Below are 23,119 nucleotides of genomic sequence, written 5' to 3'. Positions count from 1 at the left end.
CTTCTAGCTAATGATTGGATAAATAGATAACTGCATGAATTTGCAGACCTTATTACTGCATGATTGTGTAGGAGTTGCATTTAATTGCTGTAATAATATAATATAAAGTTAATTATTTTGATTTAACGTTTCAAGGGTGTTTATTGTAGCAGTTACAGTTCAGTTCGCTCTATTAGTGTCCACTTTAAATAGATGCAGAGAATTTAAGAGCGATAACACATACCATGTTTTGCAGAACAGCCAAGGCCTTCTACTATTAAGTTTTGCTATAAGCAAGAAGCTATTTTTTTTGCTTTTTTACTTTAATATTAAATAAAAATTGTATTTGATGCCAGGCTGCATTCTCCCTATCCCCATCAGAAGTGGTCATGTGACCAACAAATTAATCTGGTGATCAAATTATTAGCCCCCACCATGGAAATTGCTTTGCCTTTAGGTTTTAGAAGAAGAGAGATGGATAAGAGAGAGTGGATGAGACATACAGACGGACTTAGAAATTGTCACACCCCAGATAGGAAGGAAGCATGATGTCATATCAGGAAGCACAGCTGTACCACAAACAGGCTCACACACTGAAGAGGCTCCTGGCCAGAATCAGAAATACATTTCATTGAGAGGGGGAGAGAGATTTTTTAGCAAGAGTGTTATTTTTAGTGCATGAATATGTGATGAAAGATTAACTGTGCACATGGTATTGTTACGTTGTTGTATGTGAGCGATAAGCCTCAGTGGCAGGTTCATATGAAGTGCATGAAGTGTTTTGAAGAACTAAAGTGTGTGTGAAGGGGAGACAGAGAACGTATGTGTCATCTGTTACCCATAGTTATACCAGTCATTTCATGTAGCACATTGACACTTAGAGGTCATTGCTACACAAACTTTACCTCAAACTCCATGTCTTTTCAGCTAGCAATAAATGCTATTGCTTTGTTCCAGCGCTTCACTGTTTCCTGAATTAAATATGACTGGAGAACAGACATGAATCATTCTGCTTTTATAAATCCCCTGGTTTCTTTTTGGAGCATCCAGACCAAGATGTAAACAGCCTACAGCAAAACTGTGAAGGCTGGCTTCTCAATCACAATGCAACCAACCACAGAAAAAAAAGAAAGTGTTGCTTCTGACTGTTTGTGTTGGCACACAGGAAGTAATTCTGTCATCCCGAATTAAGCTTCACATAAAGCCTGGAAAGGATAAGATCGCTAATTGTCCGACACATCAATGGATAAAAAAAAAAAATGTCCTGGAAACAGTTTCTGCATAAAGCATGCTCTTCTTGTTTTATCCATGCATATGAAAATCTAAGAAGGATTATCAGAGAATGACATTTGAACATGTTTAGAGGTGTTTATCCGATTAATCTGAAGATCATGCCAGTTTAAGCGTTCTTGCCAACATTTAAATTGCTCACCTTTGCCTTGTCACTCATTTCAGACTGTTCATGCCAAACTAATGTGTTCCCAGAGCACTGTCACCTGTCACTCTTGTGCATACTTGTCACTAAATGTACAGGCTTCAGTCACGTTTGAAAGGTTTTGTATACTTTTTTGTGTATTCAGTGCAATATTGTATGGACACAGGCTCCCACATACAAAGCTGACTGACAGTCATTAAGAGTTTTTCAGTGTCTCCAATGCCATTAGCACTAGTCTGCATGTGAATTGCATTGGTTAAAAGTGTGATCTGAGATTTTCTGTGTATTATCTCAACTATCATCACCAAACTACTTCAGAAAACTACAGAAAATCTTCAGAAATAATTAGACAACATTTTTAGATACAATTTTATTTGTAATTACAATTTGTGTAATGGTTTTTCATATTTCATCTAATTACCACCATCATAGACCATCAAATTGTCGTAGGACCTGTTTGAATCCCGAACAAATGGGTTGACGTTCATCTTTTAGATCTCTAAGGCCCTGTTTTTTCTACTACTTACCGTTTCAAAACAAAAAGGGAGGAAATATAGTGCATACAGGTGCATCTTTTGTCCCCCCTCTATTTCTGTCAGGAAGTACCTGCATATTGGCTTCATTTTTCTCTTTCTTTTTATCTTCACATTCAGAGCTAAAAGGGTTTCACTGTCTCACTTTGTGCGTTAGATTCCTCAGATTCTGTACAGCATGACTAAACACCATGCTAATGTGAAAAAAATGGTCACCCGAACCGGAAACGTTCACAGGATTGCTTTATAATTATACTCTTGCAGAAATCTTTTTGCATTTTCAAGTATTTTCTAATTTACTTAGTATCCCAAAATCCCAAAGTTTAACAGTCTCATGTTACTGAATATAATGAATACCTGACCCTCTGCTTCTGCCTGCATGAGAGTTAATACTTTTTTCAAATTTTACTCTCCATGCAACAGTGTGTGTGTGTGTGTGTGTGTGTGTGTGTGTGTGTGTGTGTGTGTGTGTGTGTGTGTGATAAGTTATTAGTGCTGTCTCTACTTTAGAGTTCGTTTTTTAAGGACTCTTTCATATAGTATATGATGAGTGATTGGAATGTTCTGAGATATTTGAGATCGCTTCCTGGAATATGAGACATATATTTTGTGAAACATTTTTATCTTCAGGTATTTTTTTTTTGGCAGGTTTTAACTGGCATTAATATTAGAGGTTTGTCAGGTGAAGTATGTGTTTAGAGGTGAGGTAAACCAGTCAGTGAGGTGAAGTGGACACCAACTGAAACTGGAGAAGCCTGTGTAGTGTTTTTTTTCCCTCCTTCCAGTTTGTTCTTGTGTTAAAGGAACAGAAGGAGACAAAAGCCACTGTCCGTCTGCATCTCCGTGGAACATGGCCAAGCATTGATAGATGACCTTGTTATAGAGACAAGGCCTGTGTAACATATAGGTCTGAAATTGTGGCTCCTGTCCTGTGGGGAAGAGAACAACATGGTGCTAGGTGTATGTCTTGAGGGAATGTTTGGCAATGTGTATGTAGGTGAGTGTGTGTGTGTGTGTGTGTTTGTGTGTATAGGGTCAGGCAGGTTCCTTTTAATTATTCACAGCTCTAGGTTTACACTGCCACAGGGTGGGTGAGGTAATGGTGTTTGAACTTTGCGTATAAAGGCTTGGGGGAGGACAGCGTTGTGAAAACACAGTCTTATACGCATTGCTGTGATGCCAGCGCCAGACGTACTGATTGTTCCGTGAAGGAGGAAATGGAAGACACGAAGGAGGGAGAGGAAAGAAAAGAAAGCGCAGGCTGCTGAGTTTCCTCAGTCTAACCCAAATAAAATCCTGTATTTATCTTTCTTCTACAGCTCCATTTTGTCTTTCCTGTACTTACCAGCAGCCCATAAAAAGACAACACTGCACTCTTCATGAGCCTCTCTACACTACTTTGCATGAGAGGAGCTGATTTTTTGATCTCAGCTTCATATTGTTGTTACTTTTTTTAATAGTGTAAACCAATATTTCTTTCTATGTGTTATACAGGATAAGAGGTAAATCCCAAAAAGCAACATCGAATGTTTGCAGCCACTTGTATGACAGGCTGAATTGATGTAACAGAAGATTTCTACTTGTCGGTTTTGACAAGGCAGTTTTTCTTAAATCTGAGGTTTCGGCACAAATAAAGATGTCAAATCAGAGAGTTTTCAGAAACTTGAGCTCAGCCTTTGGGCAAGACAATGGCCTCATGTAACAACATGTAAAGATTGCTTGGAAACTGTGAGCCTTTTCCCAATCACATCCCATCACATCTGCCTGAACATTTCACCTAGTTCCAAGTAAATTCAGGTCCTAGTCCCGAACAAGCTTTTTGGGTTTTCCGGGAACATTTTGGAATCCATTCTTTGTACTGCAACTTACTGACTCAGCAGAATTACATACTGCACAGCATTTCATGTGGAAAAATGCACCAATTTTTAGACAATTATAGTGAGCTTTGATTGTGATTCTTTACTGTTAAAGTAATAAAGTGGTTCCTTGTGCTGAATTAAGCTTTGTCCTAGCACAACCTCTTTCTTTTTTCGTTGTTAGCTGTGGAGATCAACATTCAGATGTCAACATTCATATGTGGGGGAAAAAGACAGAGGAACTAGGCCTTTGCTTAACAACTTTAAAAAGGAGCACTAAGGGAAACGCATTCTTAATAGCTGATATTGTCTTTACAATTTGGTTAAATATATCTAGCCTGATAAGCAGTGTTTACAACTCTTAAATAGTATTGTTTAGCTATCTTTGTGCTCATGGAATTGCTCGAGAGACATAGTGATTAATATGTTGACCTACTTGGAGGGAGCATGTTGAAAGAGTTGCTTAAATGAGATAAAGTCCTAGCTTAATGACGGAGAGAGGTTGCGACGTGTACAGAAATTTCACGAAGGGTTTTCCGTCGTGTTCAACTCAGGCGACAGGATCTTTTGTGATTTTTAGCCAAATGCATTATTTTTTGATAGACCACACCTCAGCATCTAATACAGTCAGTGGTGGGATTACAAAGTGGCTAAATTGTAGATGTAGTTGTTAATTGCGTATATATTACTGTGTACATTTTTTTTACTCAGACCATTATGGATCCAATCACCATGCCTCAGATTAATTAGGCTGATTATAAAGACTAACTGACCTGATTGTACTTACATATCTTATGTAGTTACAGAAATATTTTTAAAAAGTACATGCTTCTGTTAAATGATAGTATTGTTGTGTTTCTATGGTTTACAGTAGTGTCAAGTTTGCACTCAGTGACACATGTTGGACATTTTAAACACATTTGTGTGCAGACAGCTGGACAAATAGTCAAATATTTACTCATTGTCTCTCTTAAAGTGTGTGTGATGTCAGCTGCAGTAGTGCACTGTCTCTGCAGGACCATTGTTGAAATGCCCTTATAGGATTTAGTTGTTACTCTATCAGACATCTACCTCTGTTTAAAACATGAGCAGGAAAATACCACCATTGTACCACACTGTAAACTGTGTAGGTTTATTATCGGTTACTACAGCTCAGACAGGTTTGTTACAAATATTTAAAAAAATCTGTTTCAATTGATCTGAAATGGCAATGTGATGGTAGGATGGATAGAGAAGTAAAAAAAAAAAGTAAGTTTGGAATTGCAGGGCGGCGAATGTACACAAGCTGACACCTGTTGGTTTCAGGGGCCAGAAGGCATGTGGACTGATGCCACAGATAGATGTGCACTTGGGTGTGTGTGTGTGTGTGTGTGTGTGTGTGTGTGTGTGTGCGCGCGCATTTGGCTAGGGTTGTCAGAATGTTTGTTTTTTTTCTCTTAATTATTTATGTCAGTGGCTGCTAAAACACATCAAGCATTTTCAGACAAATAACCGCAATCAGAGATCCTGTTTTAGATAATCAACCCAATAGCAGAATTCGCGGCCCTTTATTATTATATATCCAGCATTCAGCATTCTGTCAATAAGTGACGTTCATACTTTCTGCTACTCTTCAGCAGTGAAACTGAACTGTTTCCTTGTTTCCATTAGCACACAGATGGAAAAAAGTAGCCGTAACCTTTCACACATGTCCTCAGCCGTGTGGATCAGCACAAAGAGTCCATTATAACCAATGAAAAAGAGGTTTATGCTAAGCTCAACTGTGGCATTCCTACATCATTTGTTTATATCGAATTCTTGACATAGACTAGATATTGAATTACCTTCTAATTATGCAGACTGAAGTAATATTATTCCATTATGTTGGTTTCATTGCAGCATGAGTACTATTTCGAGATAAATGCAGACTCAGTGCATGTACCAACACATCTCTCTCTCTCTCTCTCTCTCTCTCTCTCTCTCTCTCTCTCTCTCTCTCTCTCTCTCTCTCTCTCTCTCTCTCTCTCTCTCTCTCTCTCTCTCTCTCTCTCTCTCTCTCTCTCTCTCTCTCTCTCTCTCTCTCTCTCTCTTTCTCTCTCTCTGTCTCTTTCTTTGCTTGTAATGCATGTTTGGTATCCCACATGTCAATCAGTGTTAGGTGCTGCCAAAACCACCATAGGGGATCCTGGCTCAGCTTTCTGCAGGGTTAGCCTTGATCTACTGCACTTCAGCACTCTATAAAGAACTCAGCTCAGCACCCGAAATGAAACCTCAGGTCTCAGTGAAAGCCTACTCCAGATTTGGATTAGTGGAAATGTGACTTCAGGCTCTATCTGGTCGAACTTAAGTCTTTGTGGTTCTAATCCATTGACATTTTATTCAACATGTTTTTTTTATTATATATATATTTGAAGAACATTCTAAACAGAATTTAATTGTTTGTCAAGTAAATGATCCTAAAATAAAGCTATTATATTAAGATAAGTACAAATCTGCCTTAGGTGACTTTGGGTGATGTTGTTTTATTTTTTTAATTGCTCTAGACACTGGAGGTTTTGTGTTCTCATGCTTGTTTTTAAAAGCCTGCCAGTAAATGTAATCCAATGTCGAATTTCAACCAGACCTCAAATCCTCTAGTCAGGAATCAGAGATGCTTAGTTTGGAAAAAAAGAAATGCGAAGTAGAGACTCGGAAAAAGCGACATTGTTGTGTTCTTATCATAACACGTGGCGGTGTGATAACTCTTGTAATGACGCACATTCTTCAGTACTGATCTCAGCATTTTTGGATTACTTTATCATGCCTCTCTGTTGTGATCTTTTTACTTGATGTGTGCAAGGCAGTAGCTTTTTCTCCTCTAGCGTTAGTGCGCTTGTTGTTATCCTACTCCCCTGAGAGCTTGATTAAGAGCTTAGATAAATGACTCGCTCTGGAATGAAGCTTAACTATTAATTCAAAGCTTAGAGTGTGTCAGCAAGGCTTAATCGCTTGACCCTGCTTGCTGTTGTATGTGTAGTATTATACTGTACATGGTACATGCTTAGGATTGAGCTGGCACAGGCTCAAAAGTGCTCTTAAATTTCTAGAGGAACTAATGTTCGAAGGAGGTGGAGTTTGTCGAAATGCTGCTTAAAGGCTACTTAGGCTTATTTTTCGCTTTGGTTGTCGAGTGGGTTTGTGGTGAGCTGTTGTATTTAGAGGGTTAACCATGGCCCATATAAATATATATATATATATATATATATATATATATATATATATATATATATATATATATATATATATATATATATATATCAGCAAAGCTCCATCAGCACCAGAGTCAATACATACAGTACATCCATCAGAGGGATTCTTAGACTACAGTAGGTAAAAAGGCGGAGCCAGAATGGCACCCAACTTCAGCATCTTGGTGTGGACTTTGTGCCGGCATCCTTGGCATGCCTGGAACTTTATGATTTTCTCTCTTTGTTTTTCTTGGTACATAGCCAATAGCTTGAATAAGGTTTTATTATTGCTTTCTGTCCTATGAACAGATCATGATCTAACTGCAATTTCTAAAGGATATGTACGTGAGATTTTCCCCAGGCTGGATATGACACATTCACCATGCACCAGTGTAAAAACTGAAATAGAAACAGTGATTGTGTGCACATAGAGAATCTAAACTTAACCTTTCATTATCCATCAAAAGAAAAGGCATGCTTTTAATTTGTATATTTTATTTTATTTTATATTTGTGAATATTAGATATTGTAAAAGTGTGTCAATTGACCACTTATATATCAATACCATATATATATATATATATATATATATATATATATATATATATATATATATATATGTGTGGTCAGTTGACACACTTTTACAATATCTAATATTCACAAATATTAAATAAAATAAAAAACACAAATTAATTAATTAATTTATTATTATTATTATTATTATTATTTATTTATTTATTTATTTTTTCCATGGGTTTTATTGCATGTAAGTGGAAATTATTTCCAAATGAATAGAATAGTAGTCAGTTATCTGGGATTTAGTCTGTGCTGGAGTCTCTTTAATAATTGTATAATAAAAGAAAATAATTGCTAAAAAAAAAAATAATAATAATTAAATTAAAAACAGCATAAAAATAATTCTAATTCCACAATTAAAAAGAAATAAAACATGATAATTATTAATTTCAAATATTACTATATAAAAATAACTGTACAACTAAGACTATAACTATAACTATATACATATATAATAGTAAATAGTAAAAATGTTTAAAAAATTTTTCTTTATATATATATATATATATATATATATATATATATATATATATATATATATATATATATATATATATATATATATAAAGGAACCATTTTAAAAGTAACCATGCAAATATACGTGTTCCATGTTATGTCGATGACACCTCATGGCTGACCATTAGCCAGTTTTGTTTTGTTCAGTCTCCTATGTAAAAAAAACACCCAGCATGACTGGAGATAGCCATCTGGATAATAACGCACGCCCTCGTATCCTGCTGCTAAAGCATTGGAACAATGCACCAAAATATGAGCATGCTGCTTTTATCTCTGGAGCCATTAATCTGCTATATTAAGGACTTTTGACACACACTGTGACACACTCGGCTCTTCTAAAACTTTGTTCTCTCCCTGATGGGAGTCTGCTTTCCTGCTCACACCTTGATGACTCCTGCTTCTACATTCTCTCTGACACTACTGCACTTCCTTAGAAAACAGCATCAAATGCTCAGACTTAGAGATGTACATATACAAGGGGATGTTTTGAATGTCCAAGACAAACAGGATAAAAGCAGGTTGAGCATCTGAAGGCTAATGTCTAGTTGTTGAGGAAAAATCTATTGGAAAACAGAGTGTGTTTTGGTGGTGTAAAAGGGTAATGATATACAGGTGGGGCATTGATGATGGTGATAAGGTCTCTGCTGTGAAAACTGTGCCATGCCTGGACCAACTTAAAAAACTTTTAGTATCTCGAGAGTTTAGTCTCTCATTTTTGTTTCACTGTATTTGCATCTCTCTCTCTCTCTCTCTCTCTCTGTCTCTCTCTCTCTCTCTCACTCTCACTCTCTTCTTACTTGCTAAATGTATGGTAAATGAATATGAACGAATGTGTTACACTTAAACAGCCTGCCAATACATCAGCTGCCTATATAAAGCCTATAATTATGGTATGTGTGTAAGTGGCTGTGCATAACAGCTTATGTATTGCAACCAAAAATTCATTGTGTACAATTTAGTAAGATAGTAAGATATACTTTGATTTTAAAATATATTATTTATGATTCATAAATATTAATTATTTTTTTAATCTCTGATCAAACCAATTCACTCATTACTTGCTTTAGTTGTGTTGCCATATATTTTATATAATGCGAGGTGATTTGCTTTAATACTTTTTTTTACAGTAATCTTCAGATTTTTTGTGTTATGTATTTGGACTGACCTTGTGACTGACCTCTCTCTGCATGTGTTTTTGTGTGTGCTGCAGCCAAACATTGGGCGCCTGGGTGTCCCGAATGGTCCTTCGGGGGAGAAGGTGGCAGTGGTGGCTGTGGATGACTGTGATATTGCCATGGCAGTGCGCTTCGGAACTCAAATCGGGAACTACACGTGCGCGGCACAGGGCACACAATCAGGCCAAAAGAAGTTAGTACCTATTATTGTGTTTATCCGTCTATGTCTTTCTCTCGCTTAACAGATCTGTTATATTTTTAGTTGTAATCTCCACAGATTGCACTTCATGCCCAGTCAGTCCCTTTTATAGTCTTTCTAGTGGCACACCCACCTCCTTACAGCAAATCATTACAAACTGATTCTGCCTGATCACTGAATATTTCTGTCCTATAATAGTGGGTCTTTTCAAGAATGACTCTGCTGTATTGACATTGCAAAAGGGCTTATTGAACAGTTTAATTAAAATGTTAATAACGACCATCCCAAAGCTTCTTTAGCCAAATAGAACAGTTGTGGGTGATTTTGGAGTGGCATGTTTTCCTTTAAATTGTCGTTGATCTGTAATTGTTATTATATCTGGCTAAACAGCTGTGCACATAGAGTTTAAGGCAGTGGGCGTGGCTGCACACGAAGCTCTGCGTTAAAAGCACTTCAAACGAATGCAAATAAAATTAGAGCAGGAACAAGTGTCCTCAGCCTGATGGCAAGCAACCTGCTCCATTTTGTGCCAGCCTGCTCCAAGCAGGTCACTGAGTGGATCGGGTTAAATGTAATATGCAGAAGAGTTTTTAAACAGCTCTGTGTGCTGTACATATAGTATTTATATATCTAATAGATTATACAGTAGCCTGCTGAATGTTTTAATGTAGTACAGCAAAAAAAGGATGTAAGAATTAGATAAAGAGGGCATGTTGTGACATAAAACAGAGCTAATCCTGTACTGCCATTATTTAGTACAAAACACACTCTCACACAACACCTTCAGTATCGGACCAGGTCACAGTAGGGCGGCGAAACTCGCACAACCGTTTGATGTGATGCCTAGTAATCTTATCTTGTGAGAGACTTGTAATGCCTCTATTTTTGCTATTCATGCATGCCGATTAAATGTGTACATGGGTACTGAGCTCTCTCTGATCTGCTCTACACCGGGGACCAGCAATGTTTCACACAATAACCTAATTTTGGAGAATTAGGCTTCTATTAAAATATATTATACAATCCACGATTGTTAAATTCAGTTGTCTGCATCGAATTGCAGTTTTCCAAGATGTTTGACAGATATGAGCAGATTAAGACATGGGCATTGGTGTGCCTTTTATTAGTAAGATTGTTATAACTTAAACAGAAATATGCAGATTATATTTTAACTCTATATTTACTGTATAGTCAATTATTTGTTTCTTACATTTCATTTCATTTATAATGTCTAAGTGACATGCAATTTATGTTTGCACAGCTGTTAGATAAATCAGTGACTAAAGCAATAGTCTGGTATATAGTGTATGTTAGCATCCTGGATGATTAGTAATACCGGATGTAATTTTTTTGAAGATCGCTGGACCTGACTGGCCCTCTGCTGCTGGGTGGTGTCCCCAACTTGCCAGAGGATTTCCCAGTGAGAAACAGAGACTTTGTGGGCTGCATGAGGAACCTAACCATCGATAGCAAGCCCATGGACATGGCCAGCTTCATCGCCAACAACGGCACCACAGCAGGTCTGACTATTAGAGTGGCTTGCATTTACACTGATCTATTGATTAGTGGCTATTGATTGTTTTAATGTTTTTTTATAATAAATGCTTTAAATCTCTTGTTTTCCTAAATTTGTAAACAGGTTTCGACATGTACAAAAATGCATTTAAGTATTAGATATATTAGACATAGATATCTGCACTGTTACACTATATTGCCAAAAGTATTGGGACACAACCTTTTCTGCTATATGTGGTTCTTTTCCAAACTGTTACCACAAAACTGGAGGCACTCAATTGTACAGAACGTCTTTAGATGCGCTATAATAAAATTTTGCATTCATTTGAACTTGGAAACCCAAACCTGTTCCAGCATGGCAATGCCCCTGTGCACAAAGTGAGCTCCTTGAAGATCTGGTTTACATGCTTTGGAGAGGAAGATCTTGAGTGCCCTGCTATAGAGCTCTGATTTCATCCCTACTGAACACTTTTGGGATGAATTGGAACGCTGACTGCACCCCAGGCCTCCTCACCTACATCAGTACCTGCCTTTCGTAACACCCTTGTGGCTGATGAACACAAATATCCATAAGCACACTCCAAAATCTAGTGGAACATCTTCCCAGAAGAGTGGAGGGAATTATAGGAGCACTTTGGGATTAAATGTGGAATCCAAAGCTTATAAACTCATATACCATACATATGAATAGGTGACCCAATACTTTTGGCAATATAGTGTGTATAAATTAGAAACACTGTTGGAGATTTTATTTGTGAATATTCCATCCTACACTCTGTGAAATCTGTGATTTAAAACATTAAGTACCATCAGCATCAGCAACACTTTTCAGTTTTGAGTTTAATGGTAAATGCATTAAAATCATTATCAATAATAATAATAATAATAATAATAACAATAAGCAGAATAAAAATAAAAATTAGATTTATTAATAATTTAATATTTATTATATATATTATTCATTAATTTATGTATTAATTAATGATTATTTGATTATTATATGATGATGATGATGATGATGATGATAAGTAGTGTTTATTATTTTTATTTGTTTGTTTATATGTTTTAAATAAACACATACAATTAATGTATAAATTAAAATCACAAAGCTTTGGCTTGACACAAATAACGACATTAGGATTGCCAGCACATTATCCTGTCATGTAACAGTTAAAATCCCTGTGTTTGAGGAGTTAATGATAAGGAGTTTCACATGTTGGTGTTGTATATTTCCCTTGTAAAGCACAGAAAAATTCTGTATGATTCATCTACTCTTTTCCCTATTTTTCCTCCAGGCTGTCCTGCAAAGAGGAACTTTTGCAACGATGGCCTGTGTCAGTATGGAGGTCAGTGTGAGAACAAGTGGAACACGTATTCCTGTGATTGTCCTATTGGCCGCGGAGGCAAGAACTGTGAACAAGGTAAGAAAGTTTTCGACATTCTGTGTTTTTATATATTCTTTATTCACGCTTTAATTCACACATTGACTCTCCACAGAACCACATGTAACATGCAGAGAAATCTCTGTACTGCTATCCATCAGATCAAATTTGCTGTCGTTTTTCAGCCCGATATTCAGTTCACTGTGACACAGACTCAAAGCAGCAGCCGATAAGACCCTCTAGCAAATCTGCTGTCATGTTGTTGCCAAGCCTGTTAAGATACACCTTTTTATTCTTTACAGCTTAATAAAAGGGCTCGATTTCATCCCTCAGGAAGAACATGAGTCATCGTCACATGCCTGGCACTGAGCTGTAATGACAAAGTGTAGAATCAAGTTCATGATTCAAAAGGAAAATTCACTCTGGCCTTGAAAAAGGCGTGATATGAGCATGAGGCTGCTTCAGAAAGGAAACTGCAAAAGGGAAAAGAGAATTTACTTGGAAAAAAAATAAACGGACTTTATTTGTATTTTTATAAAAAAATGTATGTTATCCGAGTCTTTTGCATTTGTGTGAACATATTTATCAGCAGCAATATTTTCTTGTCAAGTTAAAACACTTTTTAAAGCCTCTGTCAATCTTAAAACTGATGCTTAAGGGATGTCGAAACAATAATATGTCCTAGAAATAACATGGACCTATACCTCATTTTCTACATCAAGCAAGAATGGTCTTCCTTTGAGTGACTGTAAATGTGGATGAGAAAATGTGGATTTTCACCTTCAAACGAAAGTCAGACAATCTCACTCAGCATCTGCTAATTTCACTTTAGCTCTCTAACATAAACTGTAAGCTTTAATGAGAGCGAGAGAGAGAGAGAGAGAGAGAGAGAGAGAGAGAGAGAGAGAGAGAGAGAGAGAGAGAGAGAGAGAGAGAGAGAGAGAGAGAGAGAGAGAGAGAGAGAAGTATTTATACAGCACAAAACTTGGGCATTAGGGAACTTAGATGTGTTCTGATTTGCCAGGAATGTAGCAGTAATGAGATTCTCAAATCCTGTTAAAAGCCTAGGATGATTCATCAGGACAATACATAATATACAACAGTAAACCCTGTGCTGAGTGACTGATCGACATGTGTACATCTGAGGTGAAACAGGATTATAATGATACATTAGTCAGCATGTTAAACAGGGATTTTGTGGTCAGACATTTTATAAGACAGGACAGCAGCTTGTGGAAAGTTAAAATGTTCTCTTCCAGGTGCTCATCTGAAAGCTATAAACTCTGGCTAAATCAGCTTTCTCGGATAGAAAGCTCATGCGTTCATGCTGATGAGGTGAATCCTTGAAATAGCACGCTCACTTGTGTTTCAGTTTAGCTGCAGGACAGTCTAGTTTTTTTTTGTTTTGTTTTTTTTGTCAACTGTTTTCTACAGATGTGAATGAAACTGTTTTCTGATGGCTTTTATTCTGCTGTTCTGCTGTCTGGTTAGTGAGCAGATCAAATGTACGTCCTGGAGTTAAACATGGAACTCTTGCTGCAAGTGTTCGAGAATCTTTGGCTCTTTAGTGAGTGTTAATGGCGGCTGAATAACATCTCTAATCATGTGAGGTGTATCTGCTGCATGCTAAACTGCGTGTGAGGCTTTTTTTCTCATATTTCAGACACGGCATTATCTCTGAGAATTGCAATCGCTTATAAAAACAATTATTTTTATATTTGCAATGATATTTGCATTGCATTTTGTCTTTAAGCAGGTTTTTGGCTTTCAGGCCACATTAAAGGTTGACATGCTTTTGTTACATACATTAAGTATATATTTTTTTTAAATATTGAATGCAAAATACAATTTTACATTATATAAAACGTATTTATATAACGTTGTTGTTGAATGTATTCGAAAAAAGAGTAGTTGAGCAAAAACCATGATCATATTTCAAATATGATTAACTATGTAGACCTACATTCTTATGCACACTTCAAAGAGTCTCAGCCAACTCATTTTAAGTCATTTTGGGCCAAAAGAAAGAGGCATTTCAAGAAATATTTGAACATTTACATAGCAGCAGGTCAGAGCTTGTAACTGCAATCTTCCCTTGGGGTAACAGAAAACTTGGAGACAGAGAAGAATGACCCAAGAGAAAAAGGAAATTTGAGACTGACGTGCTGACAAAATTAGACGCAAATTAATTTTTTTTCAAAATAATAGAATGTCACAAATAATGGGTGCCACTAGAAAAATGTGCCTTACAGTTTTCAGCACTGGGCTTCATCGTGAGGGGAGCAATCGATTATTAATCACATGGTCTCTTAATGCAGGTTTAATTGTGGATTATGAGTTCATGTTATTTCTGGTAATCGTTAAGCCCAGTCTCTGTAATCTCAGGAAGTACAACATCAGTAAACTGACACATGGTTATATTTGTGGTTATTTGAGGTATAATTACAACCACTGATGCAGGCTCTTTCAACTCCGCAATTTTATTATTTGCTGCGTAATTAAATGTAAAAAAAAAAAAATTTTTTTTAAACTGTATCTTGTTTTTACAGTGATGCCCTCTCCACAATACTTTGATGGACAGGCCATGATGTCATGGAGTGATCACGATATCACTGTAGCTGTGCCCTGGTACATCGGCTTGATGTTCCGAACAAGGCAGAGCAGCACCACTGCCACCTTGATGCAGGCTAATGCTGGCTCTGCTTCCCAAATCAACCTGCAAGTGAGTAAACAGCTAGGACCAGACATGTTTTTTTTTTTATGTAAATCGATTTGCTGCTGTTGGTGTGGACTATTTTTTTATTGAGATTTTTGTTTTATTGAGATTCAGATTTACTATGTGTCTGAAAGGGTTGAATATCTTATTGTGATTATTTTATAACTGCATGGGAGCAATGTGTGTTGACAAAAGGTCTTGAAATGACATTAAGCTGTCCAGCACTTGTTTTCCATTTTCAGAAAAGACTTTTATGGTGTTTTTTTTTCATGATTTTCTTGTAGGTGGTGAACAGACAGGTGCAGATGGAGGTGCTGCTAGGGGAGAAGCGCATGGCGCTGCTCGAGTTTCCCGAGGTCAGGGTGAATGACGGAGAATGGCACCACCTTCTCGTAGAGATCACTAGCAGCAAAGAAGGCAAAGACACCAAATACATGGCTCAAGTGTCTCTTGATTATGATATGTTTAAGGTATGTGATGGTCTGGACAACCGTACTATAATTATATGTTATACATTGTGTTTTAAATGAGATAACGATATCTTTTGGGCCGTCCGTTATTTCAGACAGATATTTAGAAAGTGGTATGCAGTATTGTGATTTTTGAGACACTACTAGAAATTGTCAACCAGTACAGATTTTGTCTTTTTCCACTGAAAAACTATAAAGGCTTAAAAAGGCAACATATTGTATAATGATGTGTTGTGTGACTATATTGAGTGATTTGAGGCTGTTCTATGTTGTTGAATGCTGTGTTAATGCTGATCTGCATGTAATTATGACGCATTGTTACATTTTACATTTTTTTACTGATTTTGTCACCATACTGTGGTTAATGAGTATTGCATGCTCTGGGATGTTCTGCAGAGGTCAATTGAAATCGGAAACGAGCTCCCTGGACTGAAGATAAAGAGTCTGTATATTGGGGGCCTTCAGGGGGAGAACAACAATGTCCTACAGGGCTTTCAGGGCTGCATACAGGTAAACATATGGATTTTCAAAGATGATTTGTTCAATTCGATTCAGTTAATTTGTATCGCTTTAAGAAAATGGACATTGTCTCAAAGCAGCTTTACATAGATAAAGTGGTAATAAAAGAATGTATAGGTTTGTTGCATTCATTTAAGCCATTACATGGGTTGCCTGTTGTGTAAGGTCAATTGAGAATGGAAATGCGTGTACGTCTGTTACAGGGTGTGAGGATGGGCGAGACCTCGACCAACATCGGCAACATAAACATGCAGCAAGGTCTCAAGATCCGCGTTGAGGAGGGCTGTGACCTGGCCGACCCTTGTGACTCTAACATCTGCCCTAAGAACAGCTTCTGCATGGACGAGTGGAACGCTCACACTTGTGTTTGTGAGCCAGGTAAGCTGAATATACACACAGCTATATCTGAGTATACACATTTACAGCTCCTACATTTACTACATTAAATAGACAATCTGACCCAGAAAGACAAACAACATTACATTGCAGGTTCTTTGTGCTAGTACAAATAGTTTAAAAATGCTTTAAGCAGAAGCTCTGTTACAAAAGAGATAATTTTTAAGTCTGTTCAACAAGCAGTATGTTTTTTAGCTGTGTCGAATGTTGTGCAAAACTCTACTAAGGGACAAATTATTACTTTTTGGTGACATTTAATTTTCTCTCTTTTTTGTCTCTTCGCCTGTCTCTCTCTCTGCCTCCAGGCTTTTTCGGGAAAGATTGCCTAGACGCTTGCATGCTAAACCCATGTGAGCACGTGTCCACCTGTATGCAGAAGCCCAGCTCGTCTCACGGCTACACGTGCGAGTGCGGTCAGAACTACTACGGCCAGTACTGTGAGAACAAGTAAGAAAAGCACGATAAATGACTTCTCCTCCAGCTAACCTCAACGTGACTCACATTACTTGCTATCAAACCAGCGCAGCGACTTTCAGTGTGAAACTTTCAGTGGCTGCCAACTCCTGCGAGTACAGAATGACGGCTTAGATTCGTTTGTTTAATCAGGCTACAGTCACGCAGTGTAGCAGAGTCCAAATTTTCAGTAACTAGGCTCTTGTCAGCGCTTGCTGAAAATGCCTACCGGATCCCTTTAAGGCATGTCAAGTCAATAAATATTGAGTGTATTCTTGTTCGTACATTTTACAACCGTGTACGTGACTGCATGAGTTTGTGAGAGTTGGCAGCATGACATTGTGTTTTCCTCGTTCATTTCGGAAAAATGTCTCGGTCAACTCGGTGGAAATGTTCCTGCGGCCAGTACTGGAAGTGAGTGTGTTAATGAGCCTGTGTGTCACAGCCCTGGCACTTCTCCACACAGCACAGTTAAACATGTCTGTACAGGCTTAACCTATTGTTCTCCATATTCTCAAGGAGGGTGTGAACAGTGTTTGTTTTTTTATTAATATCAATTACCTGAATTGTATGAGTTTATATCCATTTTACTATCGCCATGGTGATAAACAATAAAGGAAACATATTTCAGGAGTAAAAATTGTTTAAGAAAAATGAAGAGTAAGAGAATTGGCTAAAGGTTGACAATTTGCTTGCGATTATGATTATTATTTCAAGTGGATCCAAAATGATCTCCAAAATGTGTATATTTTGTTGCACATTTCTTAAAGGGTGCTTAAAGGGTTCTTAAAATTCAAGATTCATGATTTTTATTTGTCACAACAGTAATTATACACACAATGCAACTTGCAGTGAAATATAAACTTGATCGGTTGCCTTAAGAATTCTGCATTAGATTGGCTGGAACAGCGTCCGAACACAGTGGTACCATCTTGGATTTTGGAGATGAGAGTACATTTTTTTTTTGTGCAGTGCAAGCCATTTTTGCCTTGAAAACAAATCTAGTAAATAAGTAACAAGAAACGTTGAATGACCTGATAATAAACATTTCAACTATTTTAACTATTCTACATTTCACTAAAAGATAAACCTGTAAGATTTTATTCTGATGCAATGGATTGCAACACAATTTTTATTTTTACATAATACATTTACAGTATATCCAAAGATGATCCTGCCCACACATTTGGGCTATTTGGATTCCATATTAGGAGCTGCAGGAACCTGAAAGGTCCAGAGCTCTGGCAGATTCCAAATGTGTGTTTTTCTCTGTGGGTGGGTTTGGTTCTTGTGCCAGCTTGAGCTAAAGCAGTGTGTGAAAGGATGACTTGAATAAACCAAACAGAGTCAATGCAGTATTCATTCACTTAACAAGTGTATAAACTGTCCCAAGCTGACCACCAACACAGTGTGTTTTATCCTAAAATGTTTTTGCCTCTACTGTTATGCTACCTCACAAAGGTCACTCCTTACCTATCCATCCTAACACACCCGTTCTAATGAAGCTTGTTATGGCATTCGTTGCATTTGTATAGTTTATACTTAAATCTGGATTAATTGTGGAATCTGATCTCTAATAATAGAGTTGGCCTTATATGGTTAATTTGCATTCACATTATATGCCATTAACTAAAGCCTTTTTACTACACTACATGACATTTCAATCCTTGTGGGGGGAAAAGGGCCATTATACTTTCTGTTTTTTTTTTTTACTCAGGCTTCAGCCTCGGCTCAATGACTTTGTCAACCACTGAAAAGCCGCACTGTATCCATGCATGTCTGTCTTCTATTTATCTTTATCTGATTCTGGTATTTATCTTTCTCACGCTGTCAGTTTTCACACTCTGTTGATGTGGATTGTTTAGTTTGTTAATGCATTTCAGCATGGCTGAAAAAACAAAAGTGTACTTTATTCAGCCTGCATATAGCCTTAGCTAAAGTAAATAGGAGGACGTCATAAATTAACTGATATTCGTTACCTGGTTTTGATCTAAACTTACAGGTGTGCCATTAATATAGCAATGGAAACTAACACCATGTTTAATAAATAAATAAGGGAAAAGGTATTGGACCTATGAGCCTGGTAGAACACAGTGTTGCTTATACAAGTATAAGCATTTGGGGTTAGCTTCTAAATAAATGGTAAATGGTATTTGCCAGTCTGAAAGAGTACGCTACACAATGACTATTAAATACTGTTGGTATTTGTGCTTTAGCCAATTGTGTTAACCCTGCATAGCTTTTGCCATGCTCCTAAATATAAATCTGCCATATTTTTACCATATTCTTTTAGGATTGAAAGATAAGGCATTTCTATTTCTTTTAATGAGTCTCCCTGGCTGTACATCCTAACATCGGACTGATCATTTTGCCCTTGTGAAATCTTTCCCACCTTTTTTTTCTTCAGAATATTATCAATTATGAACTGAATCATTGACTTGAAATCACTTATGTTTTGAGCATGTGCTTAAAAGATAAGATAACTAAGATTACAAATTGAGGCTGTCGAGGTAAAATGTCATTTATATACAAGGTTATCAATTGATGGCACCGTTTGTTTTATCAGGATGGAGAAACCATGTCCCAAAGGCTGGTGGGGAAGCCCTGTGTGTGGCCCCTGCAACTGTGATGTTAGCAAAGGTTTTAACCCAGACTGCAACAAGACCACAGGAGAGTGTCGCTGCAAGGTATTCATCACATCAGGGCTTAAAGCTGACTACATACATACAGTTTAAATACTCAATCACAATGTTTTCTTGACTTTGATTTGTATGCTTGGAACATAATGCATTTACATTTTCCTACTTTTCTCACAGGATAATTATTACAGCCCCAAAGACAGCGATTCCTGTTACCCGTGTGACTGCTTTTTTCCGGGCGCTAGCTCCCGAACCTGTGATCCTCAGACCGGCCAGTGTCCGTGCAAGGCTGGTGTGATTGGCCGAGAGTGCAACCGATGTGATAACCCCTTTGCAGAAGTGACTAACACTGGCTGTGAGGGTGTGTACTTACCACATGGTGCTTTATCCCTGATTACCTGCAGCCATTTTGATATAAAGAAAGCTTATCTATAATTCAGTATCTATTATCTATATATCAGCTTACTGCTGCTGTTAGAACTTGGTATTTTATAACATGTAACACAACCAAGCTTAAAATGGAAAGCTAATTAAAAGTTCATGTAATAAACATATTACTGTTATTACATTTTGGATAAAGCTTAGAGATCGTTTCAACACCAGTTCAGTTTCAATTTAACAGCTGCTTAAAGAAATCATCTTTGTTTAAATGTTTCTTACATAATATCTGCCCAAAGTCGTGTAATAGGATCTCCACAATAATAAGCAGTTAAATAATAGAAGTATGGAAGTGCCAAACCGCATTTGTGTGAATGTGAAAAGTTCACGCTTCTGTGTGTCCTGTGTTTGAATTGCAGTCGTTTATGATGTCTGCCCCAAGGCATTCAATGCTGGAATCTGGTGGCCAAGAACCAGTTTTGGTCGTCCAGTTGCTATGAACTGCCCCAAAGGATCTATAGGTGAGTGCTGTATGTTTTTCCTAGAAGAATCCGGGTTTTGGATATAAAAATCAGCTTTTCAAACACATAATCTGACAGGAATTTAACAGCCTATATAATTCACATCTAGACAAATGGCTCAAACAAATGAGTTCACAGCTACTCAAATTTCCGAATTATTTTCCCACACTTTTTCTGTGACACTGCTTTTTTATGAAATGACTTGCTGCCGTGTTTTAGTTTTTGGACGGACATGCATTAAGCAACACGTTCTGCTCAAATTCTTGGATTAATGAATTGGTTGCTGTGGATTGTGTCCTCTCAGCTTTGGCTTTCTCTTCTATGCTGTTTTCTTTTGTTTTCCCTTTTTTTTAACTGAACCGTCACACCCACTCAGGCCTTTATTCTTTATATTGGCCGGCTAAATGCATGTTAACGAGGCATTTGAAGTGATCCATTGACTAAACATGCCTTATCAAAAGGAAAATCCTGGCTGTCCTGCCATAGAGTCACATTCTCTATAGAAGCAGTGAATGATCTCTATGGTTGAAAGTCTAGTCCCGGAAAACAGTTCAGGATTTTCCCGAGAGTGAGACCACACAAGTATTATTGGCAGTTGTTTTGCACCAAAAAAGCAGTGACCTGATAACTTTTTAGGCTTTCAGGGATTTAATTGTTTGCAGACGGCTATTTGATGTTGATCTAATCACGAAACAAAATGTCATTACAATGACATTATTGCGCCAAAGAATGTTTAATTGGGTTTTTTAAATGTGTATTGTAATCAGTAATCAGTGTATTTGATTTAGGCACCGCTGTGAGACACTGCAATGATGAAAAAGGCTGGTTGCCTCCTGAGCTCTTCAACTGCACCACCATTGCCTTCTCCCAGCTCAAGAAACTGGTACTATTTTCACATATTTAGCATTTGTTTGAAAGCTTAGAATGACTGAAAAGCATTCTATAATCAGTGCTTAATACTCTAATAAGCACTCCTGATCAACATTGTCTAGGCCACTTAATCAGAAATGCAACAGGGAACAATCAAGATTGGACAAACCTACATGTATAAAATAAATAATAGAAACGCAAAAGCATTTGCATCCTGGTTCACCTTCACTTACATATTTGCTCAGACCATCACGTTTTCTGTCTCTTCCTGTTCTCTAGAATGACGAGATGAATCGAAACGAGTCCAGAATGGATGGACAAAAGTCTAAGGACATTGCGTTCATGCTCCAGAATGCTACCAGTCAGACCAAATCTTTTTATGGCAATGATGTGAAAACGGCCTTTCAGCTAATCTCCCGTATTCTGCAGTACGAAAGCCAGCAGGAAGGCTTTGACCTTGCAGCTATGCGTGACGCCGACTTCAACGAGGTTACATTCCACATTATCTATTACTTTGAGAAATTGGGTTTTCTTTGTTGCCGCTTCCAAATGAGAGTGTTAAGTTTTACCCAGCAGATACCACTTTTGTGGTGTTAGTTTAGCACATATGTAGTTAATATTTATAAAGCCTGAACAAGCTGGGTTTGAACATTTATAAATCCTGTTTGACCTGTTCCTCTCCAGAGTGTGTGAAGTGTCAGTGTAAGTAAATGAATTATGACACACGTGACATGGCACACCATGCGGCATTTAGAGAAATATATCTTTCATTTCACACACACACACATATATATATATATATATATATATATATATATATATAACTATAGTATATATATTTTATGGCCAGAATAATGATTAACATTATAATCTCTGTTATTTTGCTCGAAATAACAGCATAATAATTTCTATCACAGTTTGATTTGCAGTTTTTATTAATCACATTGCATATATTTCATTCATGTGTACAATTCTGCAGTTAAAAATAAGGTTCCATATGCGATTTGCTAAATATAAACACAGATAAATAGGATGCAAGCTAGATACCACCACTACAGTATGCCATGATTAGCTTTATCTTAGTTCAGTATCGCATTCCTGGATCGTTTCTTTATTATAATGTCTCATTGAAAGAAAGAAAGAAAAAACGAGTTCTTTATGTTAATAAGTGGTAATCTGTCTGTGTGAAATGGTTACAGAACATTGTAAAGGCAGGCAGTGCCATCCTGGACCCCAGCAATAAGAAGCACTGGGATCACATCCAGAGGACAGACGGTGGGACGGCACACCTACTTAGTAATTTTGAGGATTACACCAACACTGTGGCTCGCAACATGAGGAAGACTTATTTGAAACCATTCATCATCGTAACGGACAATATGAGTGAGTCACTTTGTAGTCTTTATTAGTTGTTCAAATGTTTGTGTTAAATGGTATAACATGCTTGTATTTGTCTAAAAATATTTGTTTTTATTCCACTCTTGAAGTTATGGCGGTGGATTATCTGGACTTTTCCACTCCAGATCCTATCAAGATGCCTCCTTTCCAAAAAATTAAAGAGGAATATCCCAAAGACCTGCAGTCCACAGTCCTGTTTCCAGAGTTTAGCATCAAATCCAATCAGAACAAGGGTAAACATCTGTAAACACTGTACATACAATGTAGCATGCAAACGAATGATCAATGTCACCAATACATGTGTCTTACTAGTATAAAGGACCATCAAAGGATTACTGAAGTGTTCTAGTTTTTCCTATTTAATGTAAACCTTTGTATTTGCTTAAA

General features: G+C 37.2%; 1 protein-coding gene across 6 annotated transcripts in view; it reads left to right on the top strand.

The window, feature by feature from the left end:
- celsr1a (cadherin EGF LAG seven-pass G-type receptor 1a) overlaps window positions 1-23,119 on the top strand; it is a 75,606-nt gene that overhangs the window by 40,769 nt on the left and 11,718 nt on the right. For all 6 annotated transcript variants that reach the window (XM_046873198.1, XM_046873201.1, XM_046873200.1 and 3 more), the window contains 15 exons: window positions 9,312-9,469; window positions 10,832-10,995; window positions 12,286-12,411; window positions 14,922-15,094; window positions 15,373-15,558; window positions 15,955-16,068; window positions 16,281-16,455; window positions 16,779-16,920; window positions 19,493-19,613; window positions 19,743-19,926; window positions 20,363-20,464; window positions 21,253-21,347; window positions 21,614-21,823; window positions 22,534-22,717; window positions 22,822-22,965. In XM_046873198.1, the coding sequence (XP_046729154.1) occupies window positions 9,312-9,469; window positions 10,832-10,995; window positions 12,286-12,411; window positions 14,922-15,094; window positions 15,373-15,558; window positions 15,955-16,068; window positions 16,281-16,455; window positions 16,779-16,920; window positions 19,493-19,613; window positions 19,743-19,926; window positions 20,363-20,464; window positions 21,253-21,347; window positions 21,614-21,823; window positions 22,534-22,717; window positions 22,822-22,965 (2,278 nt within the window). The remainder of the gene's footprint in view (window positions 1-9,311; window positions 9,470-10,831; window positions 10,996-12,285; window positions 12,412-14,921; window positions 15,095-15,372; window positions 15,559-15,954; window positions 16,069-16,280; window positions 16,456-16,778; window positions 16,921-19,492; window positions 19,614-19,742; window positions 19,927-20,362; window positions 20,465-21,252; window positions 21,348-21,613; window positions 21,824-22,533; window positions 22,718-22,821; window positions 22,966-23,119) is intronic.

This window comes from Silurus meridionalis, chromosome 18 (assembly GCF_014805685.1).
Source record: "Silurus meridionalis isolate SWU-2019-XX chromosome 18, ASM1480568v1, whole genome shotgun sequence".
NCBI classification, from domain to species: domain Eukaryota; kingdom Metazoa; phylum Chordata; class Actinopteri; order Siluriformes; family Siluridae; genus Silurus; species Silurus meridionalis.
Note: the sequence above shows the minus strand (reverse complement) of the source record. Positions and strands in the feature narration are given on the sequence as shown.